This window comes from Ciona robusta, chromosome 1 (genome assembly GCF_009617815.1).
Source record: "Ciona robusta chromosome 1, ASM961781v2".
In the NCBI taxonomy this organism is placed as follows: Eukaryota; Metazoa; Chordata; class Ascidiacea; order Phlebobranchia; family Cionidae; genus Ciona; species Ciona robusta.
This window is the reverse complement of record NC_143235.1, coordinates 13460370-13471044: the sequence shown is the minus strand read 5'-3', so window position 1 is coordinate 13471044 and position 10675 is coordinate 13460370. Positions and strand designations below refer to the sequence as shown.

Sequence of the window (10675 nt, the reverse complement as noted above, 5' to 3'; positions counted from 1 at the left end):
ATTTTAAAACTATAAATACCCATACGAAGAAGTTTTAAAAAGTTACATTTATTCAATTAACACTTTTGATTCACTGTCACTTATCCAAATTTTTTAAGGGACAATGCAAAGATAAGCGCTTTGTCATATTGTGCTCGATGTCCAATACATGGCTTCCAAGTTACTTATTGAGACATTTTGTTGTTAAATATTTTTTATTAAAGAGGCACCAAACCTGGGGGGTGCGGGGGCACGCAAACTCTGTTGTTTTTAAACTTCATTAATCAAACTTTATTACAGGTTTTATTATTGGATTTATCTAACACAAACAGCTTTCTTGAATTTAAATGTTTGGTAGCTTATACATATCATGTTTACAATGGTGATTTGCTTAAAACAATCAGATTACGACAAGGCAAACTTGATTGTGCATGAGGTATTTATTAAAAGATTGTTTACAATTGCATAGTTGAAGGTGGAAAAATCATAATAAAAATCTTAAGTTAAAATTGATTAAATGCAAAATTTTGTAAATCAACAGCAGTAACGCTATTGGTAATAAAGTTCATTATGACATCATGAAGTACATGGGTAAATGCTATTATTATGATGATAAAATAATGTGTAAAAAACAATCAAATAATGAAATATGTATAAATTTGCTTAAAATTTTAATTTAAATCATTTATTGCATGTGTTTAAAAAAATACCCTTATTTTATTTCTTGTAATAACATACTAAATAAGCAAAATTATCATAGCACAATTTCTTTCCCAATAAATAAATTTTCTATTTATTCTCTAAATGCTAATCCGTTTAGATCTTCATTAATTTTATGAAGATTCCATCTTTTGGCCGAAGAACCACCTGAGGTGTAATGGAAGGTTTCGGGGATGATTCATCCGGGATCACCTTGAATCTACGAAGGGTTTGTCCGATAGCAATCTTCATTTCGTTCATCGCAAAGTTTTGCCCGATGCAGTTTCTGCGGTTAGGGTAAGTGTGATATGTTTCAATCTTTAGGAAATTGAATGTTAAGGCAGAGCAATGACAGTCGTTATAACATGTGTGTTCTGTTTCATAAACCCTGTGCCTGCTTACAATATATCACATATGTAACTTTGTAACATTATGGTAGCAGCATCAAGCCTGTAATCTTTGTGCATTTATTTAATAAAACATCATCCAATGTTTTACCTTGGACCTGCAGAAAAAGGTAGGTATGCATGAGGCGACCTTCCCTTCATATTTTCTGGTTTAAATCTCTCTGGGATAAATTCCTGTGAAAGTTCGTTTAAATATTAAACTTTAAATATCTGTACATCAAGTATTCAAGTCCCTATATAATTCCCCAGGCTGGCCAGGGGTAATCGGCCAATCCTGGTGTCAGAAGTGTATCTGCTACTTTAATGCTGCTTAAATGAATAATGTACAACAGTCGTTATAACCCAAAGAACTGTTTCATACACATTGTACCCGCTTACGGCTTACCAGGTATGATACAATAGCGCTTCAATCGATATTTAAGTTTCGATGTTTTGCAACTTTAAAATAGATGATATATTCTTACCTCAGGAGAGTCCCAGACATGAACATTCCTATGCAGTGTAAAAATGTGAAGCGCGATGTTCGAGTTTGCGTCAATCGTTGTTTCATTTGGTTCTTTAAGTTTGCTTCGGAACTTGAGTGGTTCATTTAGTTCCCTTCCGATAAATGGGACAGGAGGACATAAACGAAGACTTTCTTTGATGCATAACGTGAGATAACTTAACTTCGATAAATCCTCCCTGCGGGTAAGTTGCTTTATTTATTTTGGAATTTGTATTTATGGATACAAGTTATAACATAGGTCTCTGTTTATATATAAGAGACACATGGTGTATTCATACACCTCATGCTCACTGTTGAATTATAACATGGGTGTCTTCTTATAGACCAGACACACATGGTGTATTCATACACCTCATGCTCACTGTCGAGTTATAACATGGGTGTCTTCTTATACACCAGACACACATGGTGTACTCATACACCTCATGCTCACTACCAAGACATTGCACCTATATATTAACTGTAGTTCCAGCATATCAATCTCACCATTCAATATTCTCTTTATCACCAACCACACTTTTCAATTCTTCCCGACATTTGTCTTGACAATCCACATTGACAGCAAGGTTATACAAAGCCCAGGCTATTCCTGTGGATTAACAACAATGTATAACATCCATGATTATATCTATATATAAAGAGTGTGTTTTATACAATAAATAGAACTTAATTTTCCTGACTAATGACAGTTGTTTTACTTTTAACTTATAATGCAAGATTGTAAGTTTTTATTACCTAGGTGGGTAATTGTTTTAATAGAAAAGGCATATTTTATTAGATTGAAGCCAGGTTTTTTTTAAAAGATAACTATTTGATATCCAAACTTACCAACAAATGATATGTCACACACACGCTACTGTTTTATTAGGAATTATCATACATTATAATATTGATACCCTAACCCGAAGTAATGGGATAACTTTCAATCATCTATTTAATACCCAATAGTAGATGCTTACCACTTGCTGTAGTATCATGGCCTGCAAATAGGAAGGTATCAACTTCATCTCTTATTTCAGAATCATTTAATCCTTTTCCATCTTCATCCTATAAAAGTAAATATAAGTAAATTTTGTTTGTAACAGAGTAATAACATCTCATATCAGAAAAAAAATTAAAAAACAAATTGTATTTTCCCAGTTCGTCTGCCAGACGAAGCGTCAACTTGGTAAACAAGACAATTTGTTGCAAATTCCTGAAACTTTTACCAAATTGTTATTTTCTTATAATTTTCTCACAATCTTATTCAAAAAAAGTATTGTGACATCATAAGCACCATTGTTACAAAACAAACAAACCTTTGTATGCAAGAGAATATCAAGAAAATCCAGGCGTTTCTTCCCAAAACTTTCTTCTTCAAATTTCCTATTTTCCAAAGTTTTTCTCCGTTCTCTGATTACCTTTTTATTTAAGATAAAAATACGGTCATTAACCTTTTTAAATTTTTTTTTACTTCAACTAAGCTCTCTTAAAATGTAGATAGATCATTTATTTTTTATCCATCCATAGTATTTTAAATTGTAATTTAATATTTTTTTCTACACTTTTTTAAAGGTTCTTATTGCTTTCTAAATAAATGAAGTTTCACAGTACACTATGAAATATAATGAAGTGATTTACAACATAGTTACTCATTACCCTGTTAATTATTATTATTCATTTATTAATTTTAAATATTAACTTTAATAATTCATTTATTAAAACTTCATTACATAAATAAGAAATAGTTTAAATATTCAATGCAAGTTTATAGATATAAGATATAATACCTTTTCTGATTGATCGTGCAGAACTTTTACTAAATGTTTAAACTTTCTTCCTTCAGCGGTGAGCCAGTATATCCAGTCAATATGAAGCAAAGGTTTATGGACTCGCGACATAATGTATTTGGAAACATCATGAACTGCTTCAATGTATTCGTTCTTCTTACTGTCAATCAAACACAATAAGTGACTAACTTAGTAAGTCCTATCTTTATTATCGTGTTGTCAACTTTATATTAAAATCGTTATGATGATTCAAGCTCATAAGTAAGATTAAAATGTGTGTTTTTTTCACATAAGCCACATATTGGTTTATTTATCCACACACCGCAATAGCTTCATTAACTTGACTGTAGGTGTGGAAGTGGCAACCATGGATAAGTTATAGGTTAAGTTCCCACCCAAGAGATAAGTTAAGTTCTCACCCACGAGAATATAAATAACTAAACCAACCAAAAGTCATGTATGTTTATCCACACACTGCAATAGCTTCAGCAACTCGACTGTGGGCATGGTAGCAGCACTAGCAAATAGCAACTATGTATAGGCCACTTAAATAATTCACCTCCTATTTTGACAGTCACTTTTAGTTGACATAGCACATTGTAGTATGGTGTCTAATGTCATAAGGTTTACATCCAAGTAAATCTCCATTGATGTCCCCACTTTCTTGCTCCATTTATCCAGCATAACTCTTACACAAGCGTTAGATACATTGGTATACCTGTCAAACAGAAAGGCAAAACATAATGTTCATGTTTAAAGGTTCATAGATTATAAATAAAATGCATTTGTATACTCAACACAGCAACAAAGATTGTATATTAAAATTTGTATTCTTTCTTTTAACTTTTTGCAAGTGGCATGAGGTGTATGAAACAGAAAACCCATGTTATAACAACTGTTGTTGCCTACTATGCAAGGATAACACAAGTTCATCTTTTCCCTACAGGGCTTTGTGTTGAACTTGTTCAGATGGGGACAAGTTTGGCAGCCATCAGCATAGTAGAACAGAACTCACGGTTTAAGAATACTGAAATGAAATGCTGGGGTGAGTAGTCGTCGGTTTCGCTGCCATTTTCTTCCACTACTTGTAAGTAACCCATCTCCAATCCAAGGATGAAAAAAACCATATACAAGGTTGTTTTTAGGGGCTGGATAAAAAGTAATATAAAAAAGTAACATGAATAGCATTATTTTTATTTCTTGTATTAGATATTAGATTGAGTAGTAAAGATAAATACTTAAAATGCAAGCTTTTAAAGTGGTTTATTTACAAGATAGCCATGTTATAACTACACAGTGAACATGAGGTGTATCGTGTATGAATACGCCATGTCTGCCTGGTGTATAAAATGACACCAATAATATACCTCGACAGTGAGCATGAGGTGTATGAATACAACATGTGTGTCTGGTGTTTAAGAAAACAACAATATTGTAGCTTAACAGTGAGGTGTATGAGTATGATAAAAAAGTTTTATGTATTCTCACCAGAGCTGGACAACAAAGTAATAGCAAGATCTGCGTGATGTATTACGACTTCACTTATGTACGGACCAAACCAATTCACTGTCCAGACAGGTTTCTCAAAACTAGAAGCAACTCTCTTCATGAGACCTTCTTCATTTTGTGGAAACTGTTTAAAAAAAATATTTTGGATTAAAAAAATGTAAGTTTGAATACTTGCTTTTAAAGTACATTGTCCACTCTGTTAGTTTAGATTCAACAAACATAACTGAACTTAAATTTTAAGTAGAAGCAATTGTAATTAGTGTTTTGCCCTAATTAACACAAGTGAGCAGTATTAAGCCTTGAACCCAGTATCTTCTGGTTACAATACCAGAGCCAACAAATCAATGTAACTTATTAATCCTAGTGTGGCAGGACAATGTTAGTCGTAATAACACAAGTATTCTACTTCTGTTTCATACACCTCGTGCACGCTTACAAGTTACCACATATCTTGCTTTGTGATTGATTTGTAAAAAATACTTTTAACATGCAAATAACTACACAGCACGTACCATCTTAACACTTCCATACAACCAGTGTTTCTTCACTTCCCCAACACTCCTAGCTCGTTTCTTAGCATCCTGGTATCCTCTTACAGCAGGGATTATAAAACTTTTAATGACAACCACTATACATGCCACTAGTAAGAAGTCACCAACCGCAGTTGTGGTTACAATCCCGCCTACACTGGTCCAAGCCATTTTATCTGCCTATACAAAACATTTACAAGGATTAAATCATTATATAAGTAACTTAAGTTCCCATCCACAAAGATATAAACGTCCAAACCAACCAATCGTCATGCCTGCTTATCCCCATATGCTGCAATACCTTCAGCAACTCGACTGTGGGCATGGAAGTGGCAACCATAGATAAGTCATCCAAGTTCACACCCACATTGATATAAATGACTAAACCAACCGAAAGTCATGTCTGCTTATCCACACACTGCAAGTTAGTGCCTGTGCCAATCATGGAAAATGAACAAATAAGTAAACCAACATCAAGTTTCATTAGAAGCTTGTCAATATTTTATACCTCAAATCAAGACACTATCCTACACAACACACCCACGTATGACATTATGCAATACAAGTATACCTATTTGCACAGCATTGCAAACATTTGCTTGCCATGATTAGAACAAGCGTAACCGGTAACCGTTTGCAAACATTTGCTCACCATCTGTATTTATCAGCTCTGTCCACAAACTAACGGTTGCAGTCACTATTCATGTAACTCTAATCGTCCAGGCAGCATTGGTGGTAATATGGTTAGCTATTTGCACACACAATAGGACAGTTGGGAACCACGAATCAGTAGAGTTTTAACGGGACAAGTACCCCCTTTTTCCCTCTCGCGCAACCCGACTTCACATTACACGGCGGCAACATATCTCCCGTTAAACAATGCTACGTTAACAACTACGTGGATAGGTGTCAGATAAATGCGTGGCTAAACCCGCAACACTGTATAAACTGACTCATGTCGTTCTGTATTCAATTAAAGTGGGCAGGACAGTGGGCGGCATTAACCCGCTATAGTATTTACATATCTATAGACCGTGCCATATAAGCATTTATCATATAGTTACACCGTGATGTGAATTAAATTGTAAATGCACCAATTTCATTAAATTTTACTTAAAAGCCACTGTGTTCGAATAAAATGTACGTTGTTGTAGGGTGGGGTAAGATGAGACATGTTTTAGCTTTGTTGGTAAACGCCCAAAACTTTATAAAACTTATATTGAGTTGTATTTAACTAAAAATGCAATTTAAAGAAAAGTGCATCTAAAGAATTGTAAAGCAGTATGGAATACTAAACCATAGGCACGTGAGTATCGCACTTAAGACTACCCTTTGTTAAACTAAGGTCACTCGTACATATAAATGCCAGGTGACGTCACACTGTGCTCTAATTTTCTTTTTAACTAAGCAACCGCGTTTGCGTATTGTCGATGTCCTTTGCATAACACAATCATTCAGTCTTAGTATTGCTCACAATAAGTATGTGGTTAGCGTACGCTGTGTTCTTGTATCTGCTATATGGATGTGAAGCGACAGGTAAATTATATCCAGCTCTAACAGTAGAACCATTTTTAACAGATAATTAGTGTGTGGTACTCTGGGGTAAGACAGGAGTTAGCAACTGAATCCAATATGTCTTGATCGTGTTTTTACAATTAATATTGCTTATTTAGAGTCACTGCGCTTTATAGATAACCAACTACTTTCGTTTCTCTTTGTATAGGAAACGGTACGTTTCAAAGAAACAAGGTGAATGTCTCCTCCTACTCACCCAACCAAAGGAATAAATTCCAACTATCATACATGGTATGTCTCCCATCCACCCCGTATGCTCTTGTCGTCAAAGCCAAACCAACCAACACTTCCCTGCCGCATAAATTCAGAGTCGAAGTCGATGAAATGTTTCATGATAGCGCCATCGTTGAAATAGAACGACTGGATTCCACATCGGGTTGGGAATGGATGTCTCTGACATTCCAATTCACTATTTACACGTCAGGTAAGACCGGTAATGCCAATTAAGGACGTATAGTTATGTAGCACTTTCTCACAGTTCGACAGTGAGCATGGCGCACAAACCAACGCATATAACTTATTTATCCTTGCGTGGCGGTGTAACTTAAGCTTTTTTATAACTATAACACGGGTAACCCATTAGAGTGTCAACCCGTGTTATAACGACTGACGTTACCCGCCACGTGAAGGTAAATACGTTACATTTATTCACAGATGAAATAGGAGACGATTGGTACAGACCTGGGAACGGATACTTATACAAGCTCCTACCAGATAAAACGATTCATAGTCCCGCACGTGATGCTTGTGAAGAGTTGGGTGGTTGGTTGATAATATACGGAGAAATTGACCATACTGTTAGAGTGTAAGTAACTGTAATGAGAACCTATTTATTCTCGCGTGGCGGTGCAACGAAAGTCGTTATATAACACGGGTGTTTAGTTTCACACTTTCGTTCACGCTTACGAGTTACTACGTATATGTAACTACAAGCCAAAGTGTTCTGTTTATAACACGGGTGTTCTCTAACTGACATAAACTACTCAGCATGCATTATACATGCGTTTATGCTGCAGAAATATTACGAGCCAATACGCCAAGCTGGAGGTAAACAGCAATAGATACTGGATCGGGTTGACTGATAAAGATAAAGAAGGAGAATGGGTATGGGATGACTGGACACCGGTAGCTCCACAGCAAACCAGATGGTATGCCGGAGAACCAAACGATAACATAATGCAGGAAAACTGTGTGGTCTCGCGCAGCGAGCTCGGCTGGTATGATATGCAATGTAATTTGGATATTAAAAAGTTTTACACCTTGTGTGAAAGGCCAGACTTGAAGCTCAACAACAACTGAAACAACAGACATAAATGAATGTAACTGATTTATATATCCTTGCGTGGTGGCAGCGACAATCTTTATAACAAGGATGTTCTGTTTCGTACACTTCGTGCCTGCTTACGAGTTACTACGTATGTGTTTTTTGGTGATGATTACTATATATTTGTATTGTTTGGCTAACAATCAAGACAACCCCTGCCCTGTATCAAATTATACGAACAGTTTAAAGTATATATTGTTTATTGTACTGTAATACAGAACCTCTTTAAAACAGCACAACGTATTTACGCTAAGATAAACATAATCACCAATATTTACGCTAAGATAAACATAATCACCAATATTTACGCTAAGATAAACATAACCTCACCGACACCATGCATGTCGATTACATTCTTCAAACTCCAAGTGTCAAACGTAGGAGCTTGAAACGTCACTTCACTTCCTTTCTACTTCACTACATTTTATCAGCGTTTATTTACCTATATGGTCATTGCAGTGCCTATAGCTTGATATATATGATTTAAAATACACTTTTAACAAAAGTTTACTTAAAAGTTAGGCTATTTTAAGAGCTAAATACAATTTATTGTACAGTAACGTGGGGTAAGATGGGACATTTTTTGTCCTATTTATTAGTAAACAAATTATATGACCGTATTTTTACGACTCTAAAAGAGCGTTGTTAATTGTTCAAAACTCAATCATAAAATATGGATATTTTGTGCAAACGGTATCCCGTCTTACCCCACAGTTTTATATTTTATAAGAAACGTTATTCAAACTTCTCATGCGATATTTGTTTGTCAATTCTCTAGTAATTCGTCGTGAAGATGTATATCGCTAGAGAGTGGAGACTGTTAGGTTTACGTTTTTACCTTTTATACCCCGAAAATAAACAATCTTTTAAAACTTTTATCTTGGGGTATTCCCCTTTATCGCTGCAATTTTGATTGACAACTTGTTTGTTTGGATTTATTCGCCGAATGGCCGGTGTAGTTACTTAGTAGTTAAAAGTTCAAAACATAACAAATTTTTTTAATACAGCAACGAAGATCAAAATAACTAAAACAACGAAGGGAAGGGAATTAACAGAAAACACAATAGTTAAAATACGCTCTGAGTAAAAGAACTTTTGTAAAAGTGTCATACAAGTTTGGTTGCTAAACCTACAAGGCTAGTAGGCTACCACACAGTTCAAAAGTTTAAATTAACTTATATTGAATTGTATTTAGCTGTACACATACTTATAGATTAAGAAATTAACACATGTATTACAGTAACGGTGTCGCGGAAATCTGGTTCCCATTGGCTACTAAGAACTTATTTTTTTTAAGAAATCTAAAACTTTGGTTCAGACTACAAATAACAGTTGTTGGATGTAACATACTTTGTACATTGATTTTTTAAGATTTATCCTCTCAATAAAAAATTGATGCTGTATTTTACCTTAAATTGTACATTATGACGTATGACCATCAGTGACCTCTACCGTTAACTTGTTATCAACAACGAAAAAGGACGATAAAACATACATTTTCACATTAAATAAATTATACTGTCTAAAAACATGTATATATTCAAGTAATCTTCATTCGGAACCAGATTTTCGATAAAAATGTCTCGTGTCTGCGCATGCGCAGTAGCCGATGGGATTTCCGGGGAACCAGATTTCCCCGACAACGGATTAAAATTCATTAAAATGCAAATAGATAGATCTAAAATAAGAACATATACACACAAAAACAGAAATATGTACAGACATACAGTTATAGTTGAAGCAAGGATTGAAGGACATGAAGTAAATATGCTTGTTAGAGTCTTGGTAATTGTACATACACTATTGAAGGTTGGGGTCCAATAATATATATTTAGATGATTTAGCTGTGAGATATTTCAAGAATTGAACAGAAGATTTTCATCTTAAAGACTCGTCAAAGTCAGAAGGATTCTAGCTTCTGTTAAACACATACATTTAGACTAGTAAATCTGCACATTAAAAGTTCAAAAAAAAAGTATATAAAGACAGCATATCCGCCAATTTTTATAAATGCAGGGGAGGCAGCTAAATTCAAACACACAATCTTATGAAATGTTTATTTGATTGGTTGTAATGTTTACAGATTAATACAAAGTTTTAGGGTAGGTCGGCCCACCCTGCCACCCCAGGTTCACACCTATGAAAGAGAGTATGTGATTTGGGTCATGCGGATGCATTGTGGCATGTTAAGTGTATCAGTGAGTGAAGCTATGTAAACTCAAAGCTAACATAGTGATGTCAGTAGATTTTACCAGGGAGTAGCATAAACATAATTTGTGTCATGCTTAATCAGTATGCAAGGAATAATTGTAATTGGGAGGTAAAACTACATTGGCAGAACACAGCGTAAAATCATATTTACAAAAACAAAGCAGTGA

At 34.7% G+C, this 10675-nt stretch overlaps 2 protein-coding genes across 3 annotated transcripts; one reads left to right on the top strand and one right to left on the bottom strand.

Annotated features, from left to right (window-relative positions):
- Positions 1–400: 400 nt before the first annotated feature.
- LOC149743484 (cytochrome P450 4F1-like) lies at positions 401–6188 on the bottom strand. The gene is made up of 12 exons (XM_089884897.1): positions 6051–6188; positions 5381–5578; positions 4848–4992; positions 4375–4507; positions 3919–4077; positions 3360–3519; positions 2889–2990; positions 2550–2637; positions 2077–2179; positions 1550–1766; positions 1177–1259; positions 401–964 (listed from the first exon to the last, which is right to left on the bottom strand). The coding sequence occupies exons 1-12, from the start codon at positions 6051–6053 to the stop codon at positions 796–798; spliced, it is 1560 nt and encodes a 519-aa protein (XP_089741023.1). The 5' UTR covers positions 6054–6188; the 3' UTR covers positions 401–795.
- On the top strand, positions 4890–8814 carry LOC149743483 (hepatic lectin-like). 2 transcript variants are annotated; one of them, XM_089885031.1, is made up of 4 exons: positions 4890–5025; positions 7122–7397; positions 7628–7778; positions 7990–8814. In XM_089885031.1, the coding sequence occupies exons 2-4, from the start codon at positions 7202–7204 to the stop codon at positions 8270–8272; spliced, it is 630 nt and encodes a 209-aa protein (XP_089741157.1). In that variant the 5' UTR covers positions 4890–5025; positions 7122–7201; the 3' UTR covers positions 8273–8814. The 2 variants fall into 2 exon arrangements, with proteins under 2 accessions (XP_089741157.1, XP_089741148.1); XM_089885022.1 differs by lacking the exon at positions 4890–5025 and adding an exon at positions 6376–6934.
- The last annotated feature ends 1861 nt before the right edge of the window (positions 8815–10675 follow it).